Source organism: Pelobates fuscus, chromosome 13 (assembly GCF_036172605.1).
Source record: "Pelobates fuscus isolate aPelFus1 chromosome 13, aPelFus1.pri, whole genome shotgun sequence".
In the NCBI taxonomy this organism is placed as follows: Eukaryota; Metazoa; Chordata; class Amphibia; order Anura; family Pelobatidae; genus Pelobates; species Pelobates fuscus.
The window spans coordinates 5,462,297-5,490,113 of record NC_086329.1 but is presented as its reverse complement, the minus strand read 5'-3'; the positions used below and the strand labels follow the sequence as shown (position 1 = coordinate 5,490,113).

The 27,817-nt window shown below is 39.4% G+C and overlaps 1 protein-coding gene across 5 annotated transcripts in view; it reads right to left on the bottom strand.

Moving 5' to 3' along the window:
• Positions 1 to 27,817, bottom strand: part of NIN (ninein) — a 75,078-nt gene that overhangs the window by 43,695 nt on the left and 3,566 nt on the right. For all 5 annotated transcript variants that reach the window (XM_063440360.1, XM_063440362.1, XM_063440363.1 and 2 more), the window contains exons 2-4: positions 12,852 to 13,043; positions 10,169 to 10,250; positions 1,500 to 1,669 (exon numbers count right to left, since the gene is read on the bottom strand). In XM_063440360.1, the coding sequence (XP_063296430.1) occupies positions 1,500 to 1,669; positions 10,169 to 10,250; positions 12,852 to 13,025 (426 nt within the window). In that variant the 5' untranslated portion in view covers positions 13,026 to 13,043. The remainder of the gene's footprint in view (positions 1 to 1,499; positions 1,670 to 10,168; positions 10,251 to 12,851; positions 13,044 to 27,817) is intronic.

Genomic DNA, 27,817 nt, shown 5'->3' with positions numbered 1-27,817 from the left:
GGGACCAAGAGGACTGGGATTTGAAACCTAATTAAACATATTGTGAAGAACAGCTGTGCCAGGCGAACGCCGTTACTTGAGAAATAGACAGCGAGATGCGCAGGTTTCCATGTCTTAACTCAACCGTGTCTTCGGAAGACACAGCCAATCAATATTCCGAGCAGGTTTCGGCACCTGTCTGTTCTCCCCGGCTGGAGTTGCTGTGTGGAAAGGGGATTTTAGATATTCTCTTAGTTTTTTCTGTGTGGGTTTTTTTTTTTTTTTAATAAAGAGTGAATAGTTTATATATGTATGGACACATAGTGGTAAGCAGTGTATGATGGGAAAAAGCCATCAATGGAATCTAGAGAAATCATAATGAAACAAGACTAATAACTGAGTGGTTTATAAAGGTCTTCAGAACCCCAAAGACTGCATCATCACTTAGGTGGCCACTTAGGATTCCAGTGTTTTGATAGAATGGCTATCATTTTAAAACTCCTTCTCCTCCAAACTCTTCAAAATCTCTAACCCGGTCCTAGTGTCAGCCTAAATTAGGTTTAGCGTAAGTGTTGGGATTAGGGTTAGGAATAGCCAGCCCTCGGTAAAGGATTCGTTTTAGTGTTGGTGTTCGAGTAAACTAACCATTGGAAATGGATGAGTGTTGGTCTAGATAGAGTCTGCATTTATTCCCCATACTAAATGATGTGCTATGGATAGAAGTATGGCATCAAAGAAATATAGAGCGGTCTCTCAAGAACAATATTTAGATTTTTCTGGGAAAATTGTCCATTTTGTAAGAATACAAAGTTCAAGTGAAAGGAAACAAAGTTGAAAAATTACTGCTCTGGCCCTCAAAGGGTTAAAAAGACAATTTAGTAACGTCAATGGTTCAAGCATTTGTTTAATCCCAGCATGCCATTGCTGTACCCGGTAAGAATCCATCACATTACACCAATCTGCCGTAATTTACCCCTAAAGTCACCAGGCGTTGGGGCTCATTAAAGCTTTGCATATCAAATTGCCATTATTTCCGTGTAGAGCATTTTTCTGTGAATATTTATCACACCACCCTACCAGTTGCTTTGAACCTCTTTTGTTTTTAAACTAACTGCATGGAGTCATGGCATAAAGAGATCTACACTTATATTTTTCCCATGCCAGACTTTTGCAAGATACAGGAAATTACAGCTAGTACAACAGTGAGCAATGCACGGTGTCCCCCTCATTTCCATCAGATCAAATGAAACCGATACTTGAATGGTTTATTAAAAATGTATACGCAGTATTAAACCATCACCTTTGATGGCTCGGGACGTTAATCCCTCATAGAAATGATTCACAAGCTAGCCTACGAAGGATACATTTACAAGGACACGAGGATGCATCCTACGTTTTATCGCTAATGGGTACGGATGCAGATTGCTTGATCAAGGTAATCATTATAGCTGTTAAGGGTGCAAAACAAGCTCCCAATCAGTGTGCGAAGCCCCTCTGGCTATTAATTCCATTCATCTTACCTCCTCGCAATTTCTGGAGCTGACCTGCGAAGATCTTGTTACTTCGTCCTCAGCTTCAATTACCGTTTCTTCATCAAACTCTTCAAGAGAGTCCTGCAGCTCCGGCACAGACCGCCTGCCGTACTTCTTGCCATCTTTGATGTATTTTGGCTGGACTTCAGGAGAGCAATCTGTGCAGAAGACATTTTAACAATATCAAAGGATACATTTTGATTTTTCTACTTTCCCGCATGTCCTCGGGTTACTTATTAATTTTACCCAACACATTGATGCAAATAAGTATTTCAGAAAGCAGCCATAATCTGTTATGGGTAATGGAATTCTGTAGAAATAATACAAGTAAACGCATTTTTTTTTTTGTAAATAAGTGAAATATAAAAATGCAATTGACCTAGCTACAGTGTCTCTACATCACTCTAAACTCTATCAGTCATTGTACATGTGAAGAAAATTGACTTTATTTTCGACACTTCTGTATTCGTGTGTTTTCTCCATTTTCTGTATAAATATTGGTTATTAGTTCGGCAGTATGAAACTACCGAACACCGACCACCCTCCTGGCTTGTTAAGTTCAAAAGTACCGTCGATTAAGTGTTCCCTGGGTGGCCGCTGTTCGTATAGCCGAACGCCACGTGGAAAAGAAAACGGCGGCCATCTTGTTCGCACGAGGGGAGTCAGCGGGACTTGGTTGTCGAGTGTCTGGAACTAAAAATCAGACACTCAACCTCACGAACCACCGCTGAAAACTACCGAACACCAGCTTCTCCCACTTACCGATTAGCCAGAAGAGCGGCATTCGGTAGTTATGTTCGTGCAGACAATGGGAACAATTGCTGCTATGAGCCAGGAGCATCTATTCGGTATTTTGCTCGCTTTTCACCTTTTTCCCAATTGACCGACCGCACACGCTGAATTTGTGGAACTGTTTTGGGCAGGAGCCTCGTGTGTGGTCGGTAAAACATGACTTCCACACTTTTCTAGAACCCCTGAACCGATCTGGGTGAAATTCGGATAGGTTTCTCCCCCAGATCGGGGCTATCAGGGGATATGTATTTTGTGGGGATACCGGTGTTCTAACTTTTGGGGAAAATGTGTGCCCTTTGCCTGGAGATAATTAATTTATTCCTTAACTTATCTCAATATCTCCCAGGCAGAGGGAAGGCGTGTATTAGTGAAATACTGTGTAATGATTGGTTAATGTATTTGTTTGCTGTGGGAGGTCCTCTTGCAAGAGGATTTCTCATAAAAGCCAGCCTGTTTCAATAAAGGTCAGTTCTGTTACACCCTTCATGAAGTCTGGGGCTCATGTTTGGGGGAATATTCTATTTGCTGGGAAGAATCGTCTTGGAAGCTGTATTCATCTCTACTATTCCTCTACTCCCTGCTGTAGCTCATCTTAGGCTCATCTGTTGGAAAAGGCATAGAAGACCGCAGTACCATAACCACTGCAGGTCTTAACAGTACAGATTTTATAAATCCACCCGTCTATACATCTTGTGGATGGCCTGCGTAGAGTCTACCTACCTGCCCTTTATCATGGTTTCACTTCAAGTGTCTGATTCATACCTGGTGGGTCGGCGTTTAAGTACACACTAAAATAAGAACACAGTGGTCCAAATTCTATTTAAGGGGCTAGAGCCTGTGTGGAGGGGAAATGTGTACATAAATCACATTGCTTAATAATTCATGGAAATATTGGGATATTGACACAAGAATCTGAATAATATATAGTAATTTATGGAGCTTCGGATCTGGTCTAGACATCTCAGAAGGTGGAGGGGGACAAGTAAAAGGATCCTGAGAGATATCACAGACCGTACAAAGGACTGACCAACAGAACAATCCAAGAGAGTTGGTTGGCATCATGTACAAAAATTAAATTAAAATGAAGATTTCAACTTTAAAGCTGACAATATGCTATTTCTACAACAACAAGGAGAGGGGGGATATTTTGACCTCCCAATGAATACATCAATATTATATATTGTGTAATAAAATATTGTAAAAACACGGTTACATTTCAAATGAGAATGTATATTTGTTAAAAGTGTGGAGGAAAATAAAACAAAAAAAGCATAGAAGTAATGAAATCTGGATCAAGCAGGAGTTGGATGATGACATTCTTGTGATTAGAGAGGACGTCTTTAGGTGTTTTCATATCAAATGGACAACAAGACTGAGTCTGGTATTATCTTTTGAGCTCTGCACTTCAAACACATGAATCAAATGCTCTCGTGGAGATGGATTGTGTTAAAAGTGAGCACAGAGAACGAAGCAGATTCCCTGGGGGAGAACTGCAAATAAATTATTTAATATGCAGAGCCAAAACCTAGTTTTTGTTGCAATAAATTTGACAGCAGCAGGGGGCAAGGTATTGCGCGGTGTGAATCAAAGAGACGCTTCTTAAAAAGAAACTTGTTGTTGGAACATAAAATTATTTTCAACGTTATTGCCAAAACACATGGTACTTTAATTGAATACACTTGTGAAATGCAGAAAATTATGCCCCACGTACAAAGTGCACACAGAGAGAGAGAGGATGAAGAGGAGAGAACAGGAAAAAAAAAAAATTAAAACGTGCATAAAATAAAGAAAAAGTGCAATTTGAATGATCTTATGATAGATTTGCAATCCATCAGCCTTGTCAAATTAACAAAACATCCAACGTATCCACAGTAGTTCATTATTTACTTGGCAATAGGAGATTTCGGTTTATTTTATTTTTCCTGTATAATTACGGCAAGCTGTTTTAGATTATCACGAAGCCTGCAGGTGCAAGACTTAATGTGTACCAGGCGTATCGCTAACCCTGGCGATATGTGGAAATACGGATTAAATGGGTTCTGTCACTTCTCAGGATTTTTAATAGTATGTTTACATATTACCCATGTTTCATAAGTGTTTGTGTGCACGGTCTAAATAAAAATTTAGAAATCCATATCACTAGATTTGTTTTATCCTGTAACTGGGCGCCTCCATCTTGGCTCCCTGTCAGTCATTGTTTTAAGCTCCGCCCTTTGCACCTGCTAGCCATAAGGAAATGGAACTTTTCAATTCTCCTCCTCATTTGCAACGTGTGCCTTGGCTGTGCCAGGACTGAACCTGATTTTGATGTCAATGACTAGATCTTTAATATAAATTTAGTAAACAAAGCATCTAGTAGTAAAATAATAAAAAAATAAAAAAAAAGAAGAAGGTTAACTAAAGTTTTACATTATTTTCATTGTTTTACTTAAGGGTAGAATTTTTTTCTGAGCAGTGACCAATCCTCGTGGATAAGATACACATGTAGATGTCATAATGCATATATAATATAGCAGAACCCCAGGTGCAATACAGTGAGATGTACAGGACAGTGGGAGATCCGTTAAGGTTTTATTATTAGGATATAGTTGATTGCAATTTGTATCTGCAATCAGGTATCTGGTGCTGAAAAATCTATAAATCCACACAGAAAACCAGGAAAGGTAATTTGCTCGCATTACGCACCGCGACCATGATCAGTATCTCAATGGCTGCTTTAAATCACTTTAGTGATTGCCTGTTTGATGAATCCTAGGCTGTCACATAGCCGCAGACTGGTTTATTTACCGGCCAAATAAATGAATAAAGCCAACAAGAAAAAAAACAGAGCCTATTCCACAGTATAACACACTGCAGCCGCAATTCACACAATCACAGGTTTTAATAATCGGTCTCATAAAAGCAACAACTCGCAGCCACTGAAGAGAAATTAGAGATAGAGTTTCTCTTAACTACTTTACACTTTCAGATACATCTGTTTATGTATTTATAGTGTTAGTGTGGTGACTACAGGGCAAAGCAATGTCAGGGTAACCAGTTAGGGTTGAGCATGGCCTAGGGCCTCTACACCGTGTTCCTCTCCAAATTAATAGAGGTTATATGAAAACGATGGGGGGAGGAGTGAGGGGGTGAGAGGAAGACAGTCATGGTCTCCATAAGAAGTCTTGAGAGAGACCGAAACAAACATTCAAACACAGGTCAAAAGGTATCAAAAAGATTGTTAAAAGCTTGTTTTACAGGGACACCGGGAACCAGTACTACTTTAATGCTTTGGATAGATTTTGGCCTCATTAATAGGATGTATTTTTTTTTTTGTTTAAATCTTTCATTTTTGCACAAAAATAATCAATGTTTTACAGAATGTTGCACCACAAGCCCGTCTCATTAGCCACAACCCTAATGTCCGAAAGACTTACTGTACCCACACATTTTTAGGCCCAACAGCATTGAGCGAGCGGCTTTTAATTAACAACCTGTCTGCAGATAGTCAGAGAAACAACAAACGGGTAGTGATATCCTTACTAAATGCCAGCCTGGGTGACCTCTCCTATTAATGCAGGTTGTTTTGTAGTTCAGTTTAGTGGCTGAGCTGTGTACGTACATTTCATATGGAAGACTTTTTCTGGAGTGGGGGGGGGGGCGTGGCTAATGAGGCAGGCTTATGGCATAACATTTTGCAAAACAAAATATGGGTTTATTTACGGAAAAAACTGGAAATATTAAAGCATGCAAAAAAAGCAAGTCTCTATGACGCTATGAAGGAAGAATGTTAATTACTTATCTTGTCTCACTTCCTCTCTCTCGTTATGCAGCCATTTTGCCCAAAGTTTTGTTTCTCGTTTTACTAAAGGAGTCTGTTCCTGTTTACGTAAGCCACTGACTGAGGATAATTACTTTGTTTAAAATGTGTGCTCCGCTTGGACTTCTATATCCTGCCTCTGTACGATCAAACACAACTCCTTACATTTCAGCACGCTCCCCTCTTTCTTTAAGAAGTGTGTAGTCTTACCAGTGACACGGAAGGGAAACAAAGCAAATGGACATAAGTGTAATTCTATTAATAAACCAAAAGGGTACAAGTAATACCCAAAATACAACGTGAGTATTGAACACTAGCTGGAACCGTTAATTGAATATTGTAGGCTCTCTTTGTAGCACTCCACCCATAACCCCATCCTTTTTAAATAAGATGTTAATCAGGGTTATCAGATATTAACTCATAGTGTATATACATTAATAATGCATGTAGCTGCTACCGCACATGGTGGATCTTCTATGAAAATCCTTATTCGGGCACAGAAAGCGCGCTGTACTTTTCTATAAAACAGAACTTTGTCGAATAAGAACATTTTAGAACCGGGCTGTTTAATGGATTGCGTACAAAACTCGCCATTTGTGTGTTTTTGTTTATTTATTTATTTATTTTTTTTACCAGGAGTGGCATCTAATAAACTCGAGTAATTGAATGTTGCTCCTACGGAAAAAGCATTAATCGGCTCCTAAAAAGAAGCTTATTCCTGCGCCATTTAGGAGAAAACAACAAAATATAACGAAGCAGAGGAAACGAACGGCTCATTTAACAAAGAACGCAGGAACCCACCCTGCGAGGTCGGAACAAGGGGGTTTCATTAATCCAGGATTTAATCTGGGTCGCAGCGAATGATTCATTAAACCAAATGAAAGGTCAGTTGCTGTAGGAGCTGGTACGGAGAGTAATTGGGAGCCGCTGAGCAGCGTGATGAATGTTTTTTTCAGGAAAAGATACAGCTCTGCATTAATGGAACTTTGTTCTTCAATTTGGGGGGCGGCGGGGGGGGGGGGAGGGGGACTTAATCCTAAACAGCCTACATCAGGGGCCTTCCCAGGACAGGAGATTCCTTATCCACTATATGAAGCATCATACGTATATCAATATGGAGAATGCATCCCTCCCTTTACACATAAAGATACAGTCTCCCTCATTAAACATCTGTAATAGCTTTCTTCAGGAAGAAGGCAGTTATACAGGACGGGATATGACTTACTCTATAGAGGACTTACTCTCAGAGGATTCTGGGCCCTAGTTTTAGATAACACTGGCCAAGCTCAGTTTTTTTTTATTTTCATTTTTTTAATGTTATTTATTTTTAAATCATTCAAGACTTCTAATATCTACCTTACATTGATTTTGTGATGTAGATAACCAGGCAGCTATCTAGATCGCTACATTCAGACAAATCAATGTGCGTGTACACATACATACGTTTGATTTATTCCAGACAAAAAAATAAAATATAAAAAATAACATCCACAGTGTTTACTGAACAGAAACAAATATGGAAATAAGGAACGGAAATCAGACTTTAGCAGAACATAATTTGCTATTTCTCCTCGTGCCTCCAATTATAAACTGATAAATCCAACAGTCAAAAGACTCAGTTTTACCATGAAGTTCTGAGAACAAAGAGGGAGCTGTTTGGAATAACATACGGTCAGGATTTTTTTTCTATATGTTGTAATGGAAAAGAGAGTCACTCAGTCACTAGGCAACAAATGTATGTCAAGAACAAGGGACAAAATATCAACAGCGAAAGCAAAGCCAACTCAAAGTGACAAATCAAATAAGGATCCAGAGAAGGCGCACAGACAGAGGCCTGTAACAACGTAACAACGAGCTCGGGCAGACAGGAAATCTGAGTCAGGAATTGTACGAAGGAAACACTAACAAGGAAATCAACAAATCCTGAAGTTCTAGGGGTGGGGTATGCTAGATAGATTGCTGGCTGAAAAACATGCTTCCATTTTTATTTTTTTATTTTTTTAAACTGGGCAATTTTCTGAAAAAAATGAAAAAGTAATTCCTCAGTAACAGTTTGAGAGGTTACTCTATTTCACGAATCACAATCCTTTGTAGGTCACATGACTATTCCACAACACTCATGGTGTCAGCGTATATAGAATATAAATATATTACGTCCCAGTGGGACGTGGGTAAATCTGACTACTGTGTGATTAACGTTAAATACTGAATGAACGTTAACGTTATGAAACTCTTTATACCATAGCAACCACTGCGCATGCACTGTGGTTGCTATGTGTGGAGAGCAGAACTACCGCCTGTACGAGGGTTTTACTGCTGTCCCTGATCAGTCGTTCTTATTTATAGAGTCCATGCTGTAGATTTGACGGACAGATGGGAGAAGAAAAAAATAAATAAAAAAAATTATAAAAAAAAAAAAAATTATTATTAATTATTTTTTTTAAATAGGTTTTTCTTCCAAATCTGCACAATGTATAGATTAAATGTTTTGTCCTGTAAAAGAGTATTCATTGTTATAGGTATGACAGGTAAACTTTAAATACAGCAAACTTTTATATGTTATAGCACTATGATGTAATGGTACAATGATGTAATGGTACATCATAAATTCCCTTTTGTCACCAGATATACTATAGTTATACTGGGTGGGTTTATATTAATAAAGGGACACTCCAGGCTCCCACACACGTTAGATGCACTGTGTAGGTTAGGTTACAGTTAGTTATACTGGGTGGGTTTATATTAATAAAGGGACACTCCAGGCTCCCACACACGTTAGGTGCACTGTGTAGGTTAGGTTACAGTTAGTTATACTGGGTGGGTTTATATTATTAAAGGGACACTCCAGGCTCCCACACATGTTAGATGCACTGTGTAGGTTAGGTTACAGTTATACTGGGTGGGTTTATATTATTAAAGGGACACTCCAGGCTCCCACACACGTTAGGTGCACTGTGTAGGTTAGGTTACAGTTATACTGGGTGGGTTTATATTATTAAAGGGACACTCCAGGCTCCCACACACGTTAGGTGCACTGTGTAGGTTAGGTTACAGTTATACTGGGTGGGTTTATATTATTAAAGGGACACTCCAGGCTCCCACACACGTTAGATGCACTGTGTAGGTTAGGTTACAGTTATACTGGGTGGGTTTATATTATTAAAGGGACACTCCAGGCTCCCACACACGTTAGATGCACTGTGTAGGTTAGGTTACAGTTATACTGGGTGGGTTTATATTATTAAAGGGACACTCCAGGCTCCCACACACGTTAGATGCACTGTGTAGGTTAGGTTACAGTTAGTTATACTGGGTGGGTTTATATTATTAAAGGGACACTCCAGGCTCCCACACACGTTAGATGCACTGTGTAGGTTAGGTTACAGTTAGTTATACTGGGTGGGTTTATATTATTAAAGGGACACTCCAGGCTCCCACCACGTTAGATGCACTGTGTAGGTTAGGTTACAGTTATTTATATTGGGTGGGATTATATTATTAAAGGGACACTCCAGGCTCCCACACACGTTAGATGTACTGTGTAGGTTAAGTTAGAGTTAGTTATACTGGGTGGGTTTATATTATTAAAGGGACACTCCAGGCTCCCACACACGTTAGGTACACTGTGTAGGTTAGGTTACAGTTAGTTATACTGGGTGGGTTTATATTATTAAAGGGACACTCCAGGCTCCCACACACGTTAGATGCACTGTGTAGGTTAGGTTACAGTTAGTTATACTGGGTGGGTTTATATTATTAAAGGGACAATCCAGGCTCCCACACACGTTAGATGCACTGTGTAGGTTAGGTTACAGTTATACTGGGTGGGTTTATATTATTAAAGGGACACTCCGGGCTCCCACACACGTTAGGTGCACTGTGTAGGTTAGGTTACAGTTAGGTATACTGGGTGGGTTTATATTATTAAAGGGACACTCCGGGCTCCCACACACGTTAGGTGCACTCTGTAGGTTAGGCAACAGTTCTACTGGGTGGGTTTAGTATTAATTAGGTGTGCTGTACAAGTTAGGTTATAGATTACCAAATAAAAAGAAATGTGATTTACCTTGTTCTTCAAAGCTGTCTTTGTCTGATAGCCGGCTGGACAACACATCTATCAGAGCTTCTTTAAACTGGTCGAAGTGAACCTGTAGAATAAATCAGAATGCCTTTAGGATCATATATATATATATATTAAATAAGGGATATACAATTGCAATTACTGCCAGTCATTTATTCTCTATGAAGGATTCATTTCAAACATTTAAAAAAAAAAAAAACAGCATTACTCGCAATTTCAAAAACATATATAATATTTTTGTTTATGTATGGATTTGTTTCCCAAATTTGGTATATCTTGAAGGATTTATGATGAGAAATTTTGAGAATATATGAGAGTAGATTATTCCCTAAACTCCAAATAGTAGCAATTTGAATTCTGAATTGCAAAATAAAAAGAAAAAAGAAAAAAAAAAGGTTGTGAATACATCCAATTGGTAATTTATTCTTTATCGGCAGTGTTTGCCTGTATTTTGCAACTCCGATATCAATTCACCAAAAGTCAGAAGTTTAATGAATAAACCGCACAGACACAGTTTCCAAACAGTCAGATAGTAAATGTTCATTCTATGCACCATTGGAAGATCACTTAATAATTACAAGGTGCATCGCCAAGAAACAACTCCAAACATCATAACTCGCGTGCAGTGAAGCAAATCATGATTGCTTCACGAATAAAGTCACGGGTGGGCGTATTGGAGCCGGCCCTTTAATTGTAACTGACAGTCATGTGACACAAATGGCACATACTGATAGGCTGAACATTGTGTTGATCGGCAGAAACAATGCTGATATTTTAGTTTTGCATTTACTTAGGAAAGTGCAAAGTGCCAGATTGCCAAACGTCTCTCTTTCTCGAATACACTGGGGCACTCGGCTATGTAAATACAAGATGTAAAATTCTGCTTCTATAACAAAGGCAACACACAATGCTATCAGGTCATTAAATATGAATTGAAGTAGAGGAGAGAAAGGGGAAATAGAAAAAAGAAAAAAATATATATATATACACACACACACACACAATCCACAAGGTTTCTAGAGATTGTGCATGGAGTAATAAGAGCACTCGTTATAGTTACAGAGCTCATTTAGCAGAGTAGGACCTGCCAAAGATAGGGTACATTGGCGTTGTGGCAGGCTTATGCAATGTAACTAAACCCCCATTATTTTTTGCCTAGATTAGGTGTTTTTAATAAAACTAACAAAATTGTTCAGCACTAAAATAACTGTTTAGTAGATAAGTGAGTGCGCTGGATTTTCATTTTTACTGTTCTTATTGGCTCCCAGCAGCACCCCATTTAAGTATGTTTAGGTGAGTGCAGCCTGCCCCTTGTTTTCTCCTATAGTTATAGTTACAGAGCTTTGTAGCAGAGTTATGGCCATTTCTCCATCATTAGGATAAAGTAGAGCTATCGGACATTGATTTAAAACTGAAATGTGAAAGCAGTTGTCTTTACCAAGAAACAAAAAGTCCTATTGTTTACAAAATGCGTTGAAAGAGGAAAAAAAATGTAAAAGAATGAAAACAGCAAGACAAACAATGCGGGACGCAGAGTCATTCGTCTCCTGTAATCCGCGTTTCGCTGCCGAGCCAAACAGCTGTGTAAAAGACAGATGGTGCAACGTCTAGGCTCGTGAACCAGTTTTACACAGACTATATCTAATAGAACCCAAAGGGAAGGGTAGGACATCACAGAGCCATCAATAAATTATCCCTACAATCTCGTTTGGTTAATACAAGAGGCAATTGTGCAGAGAGTAACGGACATTATACAGCAATAGCAGAGAACCTGTTTTTCAGATCTATATATTTTTTGCGTTTCAACATTCAAGTCATGGGTTAAAAGGACTCCAAATAACATGTTAATGTGTGCTCCCAGGTTACGGTGCAAGATCATCTCTGGTCATGTTTCACCTGATCCTCAGACCCAGGACAGATAGATCTATTTGGTGGTAGTTCCATTCATGGTTTCTGAATGATGGAATTGCTGCCAGATGATAAACTATAAATGCAATACGTTACGCTTAGCAAGACCTTAACAAATATGATTAGCACTCCTATTGAGAATAACTGGATGGCTAGGATTGGAAGTGTGTTTATATTTAGAGCAAATTTAAAAATAAATATCCACTTTTTGGAAAATCCAGGTCTTGCTCAATAAATGTCGTCATTCAGCTTTCACGCTCCCGCGTTCAATTCATTACAATTCCGAGTGAATAAACCGCTAGAGTGTGTGTGTGTGTGTGTGTGTGTATATATATTATATAACTATTTTATACAGATAGTGTTGGCAAACGATCATGTGGGAATCTACTGAAAGATACATGTATAAAGAAATATTTTTTTTTGTCAATTATAGTTTTATTTAGGAGAATCGAAAAGTTAAGATATTGCACCTCGAACCACTATTACAACAACAAAAAAAGTGCTATTCTTTGAAAAAGTTAGTATTGAGAGATTGGTCTCCTTATTTATCACATCTCCCCTGATTATCTCCTGCTTTGCCTTGGTAAATATGACAGATTTAAAAATTCAAACTCAAAAATGTGTGACGTCAGTTTATCCTTTGAGCGTGACTATTAGACTAGAGAATATTGCACCACCATGTATCTCACGTCTCCTTATTTTCTTTCCCCGCCCCCTAACACATCACCCGTGGTTATGATCATGGGCTAGGATTGCTTACTCGGCCATGGGGGTTGTCTTGAAGTAAAGCCTGTTGAAGAGATGAAGCAACATCCTCCAGCTGGAGAGCAAGGCAAAGGTCTGTCAGCTCTTCCTGTCCCAGAGACCCGGTGCCTGTGGTGTCAAAACTGTCAAAGAGCTCTTTAAGCCGAGCTTCATACTGGTCTTGCTCCATCCCATAGCCGACTACAATCTGCAGAAAAAAGAGAATATAGTCAGTAGTGCTTAATTTCCAGTATAATTTTATTCCTTCCTAGGTTTCACCAGAAAAATCCATCTTTCATCCCTAAAATCTTGATACTGGAGGACCCAACTACCATCCATGACACATTGCAATTTTAGAACCCATCTTTCATGCATTACACATTGCTAAGGGAGGACCCAACTCCCATCCTTGACACCTTGCTACAGGAGGAGCGGACTCCTATCCTTGACACAAGGGGACCCAACTCCTATCCATTACACATTGCTGCGAGAGGACCCAACTCCCATCCATGACACCTTGCTACAGGAGAACCCAACTCCCATAAACGACATTTCTATGAGAAGACCCAACTCCCAGCCTTGACACATTGCTATAGGGGGGGGGACCCAACTCCCATCCTTGACACCTTGCTACAAGAGGACCCAACTCCCATTCAAGACACATTGCTATGAGAGGACCCAACTCCCATCCATGACATACTGCTTCCGGAGGACACCATTTCCATCCATGACACATTGCACCAAAGGAACACAAATTACATCCTTCACAGATTGCTACAGGCGGACCCATCCCTTATACATTGCACGATAATAAAACAACTCCAATTCCTTATAAGTTGCAGCGAAAAACAGTAATTTGTGAGGACATCGGAAGGGTTGAAAAGGGGTTTCCTGCATTTTTATAATGGTGCCATTGAGAAAATCATCCGTTTACAAAAATTTACAGTGTATAATGTAATTTCAAAATGAACAAATATGTTACTTTGCAAACAAGTAACTTCCTTCCAGATACAAATATTAATTTGTTTACATCCGACAATCACACACACACATATAGAAAATGTAGAACAAAGGACAACAAAGCAACACACAATAACACGTGATTATTCTTTTGGACTGTGTTCATTTTAGTTTAAAAGGGAATAGATTTCACAGGATTATTTTTATATTATGTCAACCTGTCTCCTAAATGTAAGAAATGTAAGAAATCTGAAAAATAAAATATAGAAATATATACTACTCCTCCTCCGCTTTATCCTGCGACTGGGCGTCTCCATCTTAGCTCCCTGACAGTCATTGGTATGTCCTTTACACCTGGCAGTCCGTATAGAGAGAGCCACCTCCATCTTAGCTCCCTGTCAATCATTGTTATAAGCTCCGCCCTTTACACCTGGCAGTCAGTATAGAGAGAGCCACCTCCATCTTAGCTCCCTGTCAATCATTGTTATAAGCTCCGCCTTTACACCTGGCAGTCAGTATAGAGAGAGCCACCTCCATCTTAGCTCCCTGTCAATCATTGTTATAAGCTCCGCCCTTTACACCTGGCAGTCAGTATAGAGAGAGCCAGCTCCATCTTAGCTCCCTGTCAATCATTGTTATAAGCTCCGCCCTTTACACCTGGCAGTCAGTATAGAGAGAGCCGCCTCCATCTTAGCTCCCTGTCAATCATTGTTATAAGCTCCGCCCTTTACACCTGGCAGTCAGCATGGAGAGAGCCACCTCCATCTTAGCTCCCTGTCAATCATTGTTATAAGCTCCGCCCATTACACCTGGCAGTCAGTATAGAGAGAGCCACCTCCATCTTATCTCCCTGTCAATCATTGTTATAAGCTCCGCCCTTTACACCTGGCAGTCAGTATAGAGAGAGCCACCTGCATCTTAGCTCCCTGTCAATCATTGTTATTAGCTCTGCCCTTTACACCTGGCAGTCAGTATAGAGAGAGCCACCTCCATCTTAGCTCCCTGTCAGTCATTGTTATAAGCTCCGCCCTTTACACCTGGCAGTCAGTATAGAGAGAGCCACCTCCATCTTAGCTCCCTGTCAATCATTGTTATAAGCTCCGCCCTTTACACCTGGCAGTCAGTATAGAGAGAGCCACCTCCATCTTAGCTCCCTGTCATTGTTATAAGCTCCGCCCTTTACACCTGGCAGTCAGTATAGAGAGAGCCACCTCCATCTTAGCTCCCTGTCAATCATTGTTATAAGCTCCGCCCTTTACACCTGGCAGTCAGCATAGAAAGAGCCGCCTCCATCTTAGCTCCCTGTCAGTCATTGTTATAAGCTCCGCCCTTTACACCTGGCAGTCAGTATAGAGAGAGCCACCTCCATCTTAGCTCCCTGTCAATCATTGTTATAAGCTCCGCCCTTTACACCTGGCAGTCAGTATAGAGAGAGCCACCTCCATCTTAGCTCCCTGTCAATCATTGTTATAAGCTCCGCCCTTTACACCTGGCAGTCAGTATAGAGAGAGCCACCTCCATCTTAGCTCCCTGTCAATCATTGTTATAAGCTCCGCCCTTTACACCTGGCAGTCAGTATAGAGAGAGCCACCTCCATCTTAGCTCCCTGTCAATCATTGTTATAAGCTCCGCCCTTTACACCTGGCAGTCAGTATAGAGAGAGCCACCTCCATCTTAGCTCCCTGTCAGTCATTGTTATAAGCTCCGCCCTTTACACCTGGCAGTCAGTATAGAGAGAGCCACCTCCATCTTAGCTCCCTGTCAATCATTGTTATAAGCTCCGCCCTTTACACCTGGCAGTCAGCATGGAGAGAGCCGCCTCCATCATAGCTCCCTGTCAGTCATTGTTATAAGCTCCGCCCTTTACACCTGGCAGTCAGCATGGAGAGAGCACACAGAACATACAGAGAAGAGGAGAAATCAAACACTGGGGTAAATTTATCAATGTGTCACTAACAGTTTTAGGTCTCTTTTTTTGGCAGTTTATTATATCTTTCAGGATTTGTTCCTCTGTTGCTTCTTTTGTCTCCTAACCATTTTTAATGTTGAAAAAACATTTTCAGCAATGCATCGGATTTATCCCATTTTCAGTGACTCTTCACTAGCGTTTTTGTTGTTGTTTTTTTTCCTACCACTTGTTGGCAATGTAATAAAACATTACAGAATCTGTGAATTTACTATGCAGAAGTGTTTAAATAAACACAATCAAATTGACAGAATTTGAGTCACTTTTCCGAAACACTTAAATATCCTCGAACGTTTCTGCAACTCCTCTTAAGTTCCATCATTTGGCTTTACTCTGTATTGACTGGATTATGATGTAATTTGCTGAATCTTTAATAAAATTGTTACAAAACAAAACAAAACTCTCTCATGGAAAAAATAAAAAGTTTAACACAAGTTGTAGGTCATTTTCAAAGTTTTATTCAATGGTGGGTATTTCCCCATAAAGTGACAGTTTCACTTTATTCATTCCCTGAAAGGAATACCCAGACTGTATAGACCAGTCATTGTTTAAAGACAGAGAATACACAAAGAAGAAAAATTCCCAAAGAAAAAGGACTATCCTTTAAGGTGACTGCAATGTAATAAAACATATGAAACTGTTCTTTTAAAAAGAAACTAAACTAAAATCTAACCAGAATTGACGTGGGTCCAGATACAACGTCACATATACATTCAATAGTTATGGGATTTATCAAACCTTCATTCAGCTGCTCCAAGAATCCTGCGGGTCTACAAAGCTGAAATATAAAGAGCTAGGAGAGACAGGAAATCGAACATATCCAACCGATGGACATCAAATCTGTATTCTGATTGGATAAAACTGAACAGCCAATCACAATACAGTTAGAAGTCAAACCTTGGTCAGTGGCCATAAGATGCCCATATGAAGAATAAATGGTGGCAGCCACTTTTTGTCTATATGCAGACTTAGTGGAGAAATAAAATGGAGTGGCTATGTGTTAACTTTAAAATTAATGTATTAAATTACAATTAAGTAACGGAGCAATACTGACGCTCTAATTTAGAGAGAACATCTGATTTACTTATAAACAAAGGCAGTCTCTATATACACCAAGCCACGACTTTATTTCTCCCAAACTGCTGAATAAATCCACCTGTTGAATTATGATCACACCATCGCAGGCACACAATTAAATGTAATAATTACACAATGTGTTCTGCACATATACGGTGTTCAATGGCAAATTTCAGCTGCAGCAGGACTGACATTAATCCACAAAGCAGAAATAAGACTTTAACAAAAAAAAAAAGCATTCAGCCGTAAAACCTTTACCAGCAATTCCCCCCCCCCCCCCAAATATATATTTTTGATATATTCTACAAATAATTGCTCGATCAGGAAAGCAGTGTTCTTAGAATCAGAGGGATTTTTCTAAAGAAATACTATTTTTGATAAAAATTAGAACTCGCCGTAGCAGAGAATTGCTGCGCGTTTAGATATACACGTACAGTCAGAATCTTTTCCCCCTATCAAAAGGGATTTTCGTGACCAGGCAGAACTTCAATTTTAAAAGCAGCAGGATATGGCCTATTATTGTAGCAAATTGCCAAGAGTAAGATAAATTCTAAGCATTCAGATATACATTTTTCCTTATCACAGGGTCTCAAATCATTCATGTTTGAGGGGATAAAATGAGACTGTAGCCCATTGCCAGACCCCCATTCCATGACCTCAATAAGAATGCTTTATAGCGGTTGTACCGGTTGATCCCAACACAGCTTTTGATGAGCACAGTGCATAGGACAGTTGGGGATTCTACCAGTTATATACAAGGCACTGTACAATCCTAGCTAGTCTAGAACTTGCATAGTGCAGACATCTCACACATTATCCATTACAGCTGGTTTAACAGTGACCTCATGAAGCACCCTATCACTAGTACTGCCCAGGTAACCTTTAAGCAGTGCCAAGGTAACACCATGACGTCCCTTGTCCTGTTGGCCCTATTTTTTATTTTTATTAAAGTGCGTTTGTTCCAGAATTCTGCCTGGAGTGTAGTGGCTGCTTTGTGGATTGTATGTGAGCAGTTTGTGCTATTCTGTGTGTTGTGTGTGTGTGGAGGGTTGCTTGTAGGGTTGTTTGTATATGGAGAGGTTGCATGTGATGCTGTGTGCTTATATGGGCTGTTTATGGTTTTGGGTGATATTTGTGGGAAGCTCATGAGGCTGTTGTAACCTACAATCCTTCAAAATGTTCAGAGGCACCACTAGCTGGCCCATTTGGGTATAGCAGCCTCCTGTGCCTTTGTCGGGCACCCCATTTGCCATGATTGATACTTGTGCCATAGATTGGCAAAATCCGGTATAGGATCTCAGAGGACTCTGTACTCACCCCATGAGAAAGGGGAATGTTATGAAATATGTAGTATTTTTATGTAATTCTATACCTTGTAATTAATGCGAAAGGACTTCAAATCCAATATATTATCTGTTTTAAACACTTTAAGAAGAGCACTGAATTGACTTTAAAGATTACACAAGAGAATGCTTGGTACGTGCACAAGGCCATGGCAGTGAGGACATTGAAGAATGCTTGGTTTATGCTTATGGTCATCCTGACGAACAAGCACATAAATTCAGTCTGAGGATTCAAAAGAAGCGGATTAGACAAGATAACTGGTTATTATCTCCAGATACATGTAGATACTCCAAGATAAGTCCCAAGGAGTATGGTCAAGAACAATTATATGTAAATGGACAATAGATTGGATAAGTGGATGACAGTAATTATTGGAGCCTCAGTTGGAATTGGTAACAAGATTTTTATACGCAGCAGCCAGTAGTAGAGAGGATATATCATATATAAAATTAATCCTTTATCCTTTATATATAATATTAATTCAAAATTAGCCAAGTAGGGTTACTAACAAACAATCTTCATTTGTTTTACACCAGGAAAATCCAAACCTTTTATAGATTATCCAAAATGATCCCTCTTAGCAACATGTAATGACGTGGAAACAAAAGACAACCACCACTCCAATCTGAGCCAACTATAATGGCATCACTAACATTCACTACTTCGCAAATCTGGTCAAGTGTCCATGTGATTAAAAGCTTGCGTTCGTGCATATTAAAAGGTTATTATTATAATGTTATAGACATACACACAGTCACAGACTATTTAATCTTACATCAGGTTTAATGCTCCAATGTTTCTTATTGCTAAATACTGAAGTCAGGAATTAATGCATTTACTCCCGGTTTTATTGAAGACAAAGGACTACAGTCCGTACAACGTATCAAGATGCAGTGCTAGGTTTATTCCTATGATACATACTATGGTCCCTTTATAGAGACCACGCATGACATTCTATTTATTACATTATAAAGAATGTAAATGTCTGATTTCAAAACATACAACATAGGAAGTAGTTACTGACGGCAAAAAGAGGAAGGACTAGAAGGTAAACAATCATTGACCATCACCTACTACAAAGCATTTCAACACACAGAAAGACAAGGCCATTTTATCTGGTACTGTCCCTTTAAATGTACCATCCCCATATGAACTGATCAAGGATTCTGCTGGTTCTTTCTGATCTCTCTAATTACATTATGTTTGCATATACCAACTCCCTGCCAGGAAAAACTGAACAACTGCCAGCAAATGCATTGTAATTAGCAATCATGATTAAGCCATTTTACTTAAATACTTCTAGCTTTGTCTTTTATCTTTCAACATATTGAACTCACGAGAAAACACGGAGTTTATTTTGTCTGTGTTGGATTGTTTGTTTGGTTTCTTTTTGTTGGTTTTGTAAATTGTTAAATCTTTTTTTTTTTTTTTGGAGGCTGAGTGAGGTTTATCTGAATTGTTTTAATTATTTTTTTATTTTATTTTTTAAATAGACGTTTGCCAGGAAACTGCTCATGCAGTACAATATCAGAGAATCGGAAGGACGAATGGATTAATATTAACTTTAAAGCAGGAGGTTTAAATACTTACAATTCAGATTTGCATATGACAGAGGATAAACAAATATTTGTGAATTTTGTAGCCAGTCCGGTATCCTTTAGAAGTCGGGCTGATTGTTACGAGACTCAAAAACTCAATGATGCCCATCACCCCTCCTTGTTGTTATTGGTGCCAATGTTCAGGGCAGCATTTCCATGTCAGGTGCCTGCAGGTACCCATAGCCCCCTAAAAATGCTGTGAGCATAATATGAATGCCGAGGACCCAGGGCAGCCATGATGGGGTACTGTCAGCACTCCGATAAGACACACTGCGTGGTCCAACTGAGTAGACAGGAATAATGGGTGTAGAGTACCACCACCACCACCACAATAAAGGCACAATAGCTAATCTATTCTACAGATAAAGAGGTGGATAGCATAGCACTACCTTAGTGGTGCTGGAGTAAAGTATCACACACAGATTAACACAATGCACTAAAGGGGTAGGCAATGTTTGGCCCTCCAGATGGTTTTGGACTACATCTCCCACGATGATAATAGCTGTAAGAGCATTATGTGAGATCATCATCTGGAGTGCCAAATGTTACCTACCCCTGCAACAGAAATATTTGTGAGGGAGACTGGGGTCAAAGGTTCTTCTATTTTAACCACTAACTGACAAGCTGATAGAATCAAATCAGAATAAAAATATATGACAAGCACAACAGCAGCTGGGGAGAAATTACTTCTCAGACTCCTGCTGGATGGGTGTCAATGAGATAAGAGACTGATTGGTGGAGACTCATCCTAGTAAAATGTTTTTTTTTTTCCTCTTCTATTTATTATTTGCATCATTCTTAAAGAGACACTAAAGACAAGACAACGTTAGTTTAATGAAGCAGTTTTGGTGTATAGAACATGCCCCTGTAGTCTCACTGCTCAATTATAGGCCATTTAGGAGTTAAATTACTCTTGTTTCTGTTTATAACGTTCTGGCCACACCTCCACTGGCTGTGACTGACGCAGCCTGCATGAAAAAAAATGGTTTCATTTTCAGGCAGATGTTAACTTGATTTAGAAGTTTTTTTGTTTTTTTATCTGTTGCTCTGTAAATTTTACTTTAATCACATACAGGAGGCTACTGCAGGGCAAGCTACTATTAGAACAGAGATAAGAAATTCTAGATGTAAAAAAAATTGCAATAAAGGAAGTGTAAACATTAGATGACTTTACAGTAAGTGTTTAAGAAGGCTGTGTCAGTCACATGCAAGGAGGTGTGACTAGGGTTCATAAACAAAGGGATTTAACTCCTAAATAGCAGAGAATTGAGCAGCGAGACTGCAGGGGCACCAAAACTGCTTCAGTTGTTTTTGTGATTATGGTGTCCCTCTCTAGGGCTTTATCTAGAATGCATTAAAAACCAGAGACTCATTACAATTCCTTTAATGATACTCATTCTATCAACATTTGAAGGAGAAAGGCCTGGGTTGACTTTGCCAAGAAATGAAACTGCAGTTTGAACATTTCCTAGATATGATACAAGTGAAGCATTGACCACTAAACTATCACATCAACAGTGAGCAAGTTTACCAGCCATCAAGCCTTCAGGAAAACATCAGTCATATGAGATGTTCTGAAAAAAACATGCATCTTGTTTGCATTCACAGCTTTTTGCACCCCCTAGTTCAGGAACACACACCAATTTGCTCAGCATTCATAGGCCTCAAACAGAGCATTCATCCTGGCCTCCAATTTTATAACGATAAAGCCCAACTTGCTTTGGGTTCTTCAAAGTCTCCCACATAAGGCGTTCTCAAGTTCGAACAATAGAGCTGTACAGGTCTAGAAATGGGAGGAATGGACCAGCGCTTTAGATATCTAACTAGAGGGAGTGAAAAGGCTGGCAGCTAACCCCAAGAGTAGGGATCCCTCTTTTCCTACTATCGGAAAAAAAGAGCTAAGGGTTGCGCCACAGTTTTGATATGTACAGTATGTATTCTATAATAGATAAATCTATAGTTGAAAGTTCAAAATGGTAAAACAAGTCCAAGAGATAATGTTGATATGCAATTATCAGAAGTATTTTTTCTACCAAGTGTCTGGGTAATTCCTCAATGGGCGTAGCAGGGAGGGTTCAGCAGTGGAGTCCGTATGAAATAATAGGGTAGTATGTTATGATCAAGATTTTATTTTATTTTACAGCACACTGCCTGGCACCTGATTTTTATCTCCAATGAGTACTACTCCAAAGACATCCTTGGTGGGAATTATACAACCCTCGCCTGATCCATAGAGCAGCCCATCTGCTCTGGCAAATGTGAGCACGTTTCCAATTATCCTTACTCCTGGCATTTTATTCAGTGAGCACTATTGTTGTTTCTTTTTATTTTTATGGTCCACCTACTACAAAGACTTCATTCTCACGTATCTTTGCAAGTGGCGATTGTACAACTGTATGCCATTCATACTGGAGCTAGTTACAGCTCCATAAAACGTGAGTAGGACTATATGGTTTTATTTTTATTTTCCCCATACTACCCTATTACTCCTTTCTGTTGTTTCATATGGACTCCACTGCTGACCCCACCCTACTACGCCCATTGAGGAATTACCCAGACCCTTGGTAGAAAAATACTTCTGATATCAACATTATATCTTGAACTTTTTTTTTTTTTTTTTTTACCATTTTGGACTTTCAACTATAGATTTGTTTATCTATTATATAATACATACTGTATATATCACTGTACATATCAAAATTGTGGCGCTACCCCTAGCTTTTTCTTTTTTTGTACATGTCTAGACCTGCACAATTATTGTGTTACACACTATGGCAAATTATAAATGTGTGTTAATTTTATTTTAGGTAAATAAAAAAAATGACAAGCAATTCTGTGGCCTGCAGCATCAACATTTCATAGGGTAGCAATTCTCTAGATAAACAACATTTCTGAAGATTAGGAGCAAACAGGAGGGTGTTGCAGTTAAGGATGTGACTTGAATGAAGAGAAAGACATTAAGGAGAGAGAGGGGGAGGGGGTTTACTATACTCAGCTGATTTCGGGTGGTTACTACCAAATTGAGACATATTTAGGCCAATGTTCCTAGCTTCGGGGACGATGTAACGACTGTCTACATGTGATGAGATCTTCCCCAGCAAATATAAGGTGTGAATGAATGTATATACAGAGGATAACTCATGGAAACACGATACATCTCACCAAATCAGCTTTTACGGCTGGTAATAAAGTTTTATTAATGTAGCAACTGATGGGTTGGTGATTTAAAATGTCATTTTAAAAACATGATGCTGCAATCCCCAGGAGGGGGTCACATTTCTAATGACTGGGAAACTAAAATAATGTTCGAGATTCAGCCATAAGTGACTGTGAATTTGATTTGCTTTTGTAGTATGAATTATTCATAAAAATAGAAGGTTAGTAGCATTCCCACACTGCGTGACACCACACGTTTTATATTGCAGCTGTGCGCCCAAACAGACAATGAATTTACATGGAAATTAAACAAAAGAAAAAAAAACACAATTCCCATTAAACTTTTATAGAGTATATATGTAAAAATAAGGTGCAAAGGCAAAGGTGTACTTAATATTAAATCCTTAATAAAATATTCTGGGCATCTCTTTTAATATTATATTAAGAAGGATTCAATATCATCAATATCATCCAAGTTGGATGATCTCAGCCAATCCAGTGCTTTCCCATAAGAAAGGATTGGGAGGCTATTGCACATGCGCAGCAAGACGACACGCTGTGCCAATCAGCATCTCCTCATAGAGAAGCATTTAATCACCCTGGTCCCCTCATGCCTCCCCAAGTATAGTAAAATCTTACTTGTATTCAAGTCTGCAGCTGCATGCTTTGTTCCGGTTTGCTTTAGACCTGCCCACTGCCTGCTGACATCATCAGATGTGGTAGCCAGATCCACTCACAATGCTTCCCCATAGGATTGGCTGAGACGGACAAAGAGGCAGATCAGGAGCAGAGCCAGCACAATTCAAACACAGCCCTGGCCAATCAGCATCTCCTCATAGAGATGAATTGAATCAATGAATCTCTATGAGGAAAGTTCAGTGTCTGCATGCAGAGGGAGGAGATACTGAATGTTTGGATACATTTTAGGCAGCCATGACCCAGGAAGGATCTCTAACAGCCATCTCAGGAGTGGCCAGTGAAGTTATCACTAGGCTGTAATGTAAACACTGCATTTTCTCTGAAAAGACAGTGTTTACAGCAAAAAGCCTGGAGGGAATGATTCTACTCACCAGAACAAATTCAATAAGCTGTAGTTGTTCTGGTGACTATAGTGTCCCTTTAATGTATGAAGTCTGGGATTCTTTATATAACCCATTGCCTGTTGTGTCAGGGTGTATTAATATGATATTAAATGGATATAATGGTATTAGTAAGTACAAAACCCAATCCAGGATGGCCCATTAAACCTATATTGGGGCACCTTTCGGGTCCCAATATTTTTGATTAGTAGAAATTAAAATCTACAAATTGAAAGGTAGGTTGCACTAGAGGCAGACCCCTGAACCACATACAGGTAGCGTAGGCTTAGGTGTCAGACCTGTTATATGCCACCGAGTGTGCACCGGCTGCCACTGATCGGTGTAAAAGTAGCATTTTGCTGGTAATGTCATCGCTCATCTCAGGCCAGTTTCCCAGAAACATACTGACCAAAAAAAAAAATAATAATCTGGAGGAATTTGATGGGTACCGACACAACCCTTTACATTTTCACCGGCCAAAACTTATTATGGAGCTTACATCAGGTGCTGGACGAATATTGTTCAGACCAATAACTTTCTGATACAAGTTCTAACCTTTGGGTTTTTTTTTTAGCTCTTTATAAAAAACATCTTATCTGACTGCAGAGACAAAAGGACGGCTCCTAAACGGAACAAACTGACTCAGGGTTGTGGGCATAGGAGTTCTTTATGCTATGTGTAGACGTATCAACAAATAGGAGATGCCCCAAGAAGTCTCTAATTCTCCAAAACAGTTTACACAATAAATCGCCTAAATATTGATATATCAGCATCTCTTACAGCTCGTTCAGTGACGGAGCAATAGCAAGTCATTACTGCTTGCACGATGGACAGATTATCTGTGGCACGATGGCCATTTAACTTAGAACTGAATTTAAACTGCAAGTCCTATCTAGGGCTGCATCACTTCCTGATCAGACTCTCGTAGTCTGTCATCTACAAAACATTAGAAACTGGGGTATCTACTCAGTTCAATTCTCTCAGCTGCCAGAAATCATTTTTGTTTCAATTCCCTTCTCCTCTAATTAATTCATATCAAGTTTTACAGTGTTAGGTTATTAATAAACTAGGCAATCCAGCTTTGCATTATGACGCCATTTTCTTTAGATTGGAAGCTCTTTGACCAAGGCCCTCAATACCGTGTTCCTTTCAGTTGGATTTGTCTTGTTTGACTTCGCTTTATGTCTCTCAAACCAAGGAGGAAGATAAATAACAATAACTACGTAGTAAATATAAAACGTGTAAAAGGGATAATTGGAAAAATCGGCTTTTAGAAAAACAATTACTCTAATTTTGAACCAGCTTGGCCAATCGTAGTGAGAGGCTGTATGTTTATTTTTAAGCATACAGACCCAAAATGTTTGTTGCATTTCAGTTAAAAGAGCTTTAAGTAGCAAATGAGCTCTTGTGTTTAAAGATAAATTATCTAAAGTGTTTAAGAAACAAAAGGAATTTATTAGTACGGTGGTTCGACCTCTTTCCCCCTGGCAAGAAAGCAGTAAACAGCTGTAAATGTTGGCTAATAGCTTTGAATTAAAAGAAATGTCTGAATATTCAACACTCAGAATATGAATATTGGATTAGGGGAGGGGAAAATATAATCAAACAAACTGCTTGAATATTTATAAGACAATAATTACAACTTAATCAAAGGGTAAAACTATACGATCAATTAGCCAGAAATATAAAAACATCAAAATGCTTCGTTCTCTGACAAAATATTTGAATTGTGAATGAGTTAAAGTTAAATATTGTCATAGTGAAGTGACACAAATACAAACCCCTGGTGATACTCCGCAACGTTCCCAAACAAGCTTTATATAATGGTAGTGAAACGGGATGATAAAGACATTAACCAGAGTAAAAATGAAAAGTGTAAACTGCGCAGATCCAAAAATATATATACCGTATACTATATTTGCAAAGGGACGGCTATCCTTAAACATGGGTTTCAATGAGCCATTCAAAAATATACGGTGTCAGTGTAATCCCAAGGAAGGCTTTAGGTGGTCATAGGCTTTAACTAGTCAACTTGGCTACCACAATGAGAGAATAAAGAAAACAGGCTATGTAGCGCTGAACATTGTTGGTGCAGGGTTTAGAACGTGGATCAATCACCATGGAAACCAATGGAATGTTACTCCTGATTTTGCCAGGTTTCCCCCAAAACTGAAACTCATGCCGAAGGATACTGCTACAATTATTGAAATGTAACGGGCCCTGGAGATCAGCAGGTTTATCTTGTGCCAAGGACCTGTACCTCTCTAGGGGGCGCTCTGTGAGAGATAGTCGAGATATCACATCGGACCGTGCAAGAAAAGTCGCCAGCAACACCCCAGTAAAATGGGGTAAAAAGCAGAGACGCCAACATGGGGGGGCTCACAAATATTAATCATTCCGTGGGCCCCTAGAAGGGATATAATAAGTGTGCCATGGTAAAAAAAAAAACAAAATCTAACAGGGTTATTTACTAAAGTATAAACTGCTGGAAATTAAAATTTCAGGCCACAATGCGTGAAGGGGATACATTTCTCAAGCCAGCTCTGGTTTTAATTCAGATATTTTGGGCCTAAACATGAAATTCACATTGAGTTCCTGACAATTCCCATGTGGCAGATGTTTGGATTCTGGACGTACAGTCAGACCCAGAAGTGAATTCCACAGAAACGAATCCTGTCGTTATCCTAGCTATTCGTCATTTCTAACAGGTGTTAAACTCAAAGTGTCCACCATCCCGCCAGCGCCACGGCAGGCCCCTCCATTCACCACCATTCATTATTTAAAGGGGCCGGACAGAGACCAAGCTTTTCACCGCTTTCAAATAGTAATGAATTGAGTCTTTTGTCCCTGGTTTTTAAAGAGCGATCCCCGAGAGACCAAAAATGGCAATTGTTTCTTTATATTCCTGCGTTTGCACAGGTGTAAAGTAAAGTAATGAACACTTTGAAAAATGAGTAAATGTGAAACAAAACAGAATTACATAAATTGCAAAAAAAACTTTAAATTCAGCAATAAAATCATAATTCAAGATACTCCCAATGAAAGGGCTACGATCACTACAAACAAGGACTGTATGGGGTGCGATAGATCACCCTGCTCTGTTAGAGTGGCTTATAAAGAATACAACTTGCAGAATAGCTTAAAGGCACATACACCATAAAACAGGGACTGAGTGAAGGGACGGTCATATGGGTCCTTTAAACAGAGCCGCTTATAAACGTTAACAGCGTTTCTTGTAATTCAGCCCAATAATAGGTGTGTTATAAAGGATAATAATAAAATAGGAGATTTGGGCCTTCCACATACAGTGCTTTTATAGTACTTTACAATCCGCAATATTTACGGCAGAACCTCACACTACTGGGCCAGCCGTATTGTTATAAGGTTTTCTGCCACAGAGCGATGTAGGAAAAATTCAAGGTTATTTCATGTTTCTGACCATAATTAATCTGTTACCTGCTCCTTTCAAACTGTGACAGCGCGGTGATGGGCTGCGCTTTGTTTAGCGAGTACGTTAGATCCAGCTAACGGCTCAATGCTTTCCTGCTGGGCCTGGAAACATTTTTTTAATGTCATTTTTGAATGCAGTCATTTGGCAGAGCCAGTCAATGGGGGAGAGGGGCGCTGTGTATTGTGCTCAGTTTGCAAGGCTGGATGTGGCCCAGAGAAGATGATAAGGCTTTTAACCAGTTATCTGCCACATTGGCACGGTAGCCTGGATATTCAGTGCTCTGGGGATGTGAGACACTGAGACTAGCCTTGGATGGCCAGGGCTGAAACGTAAACAATGGCAAAGCATCAC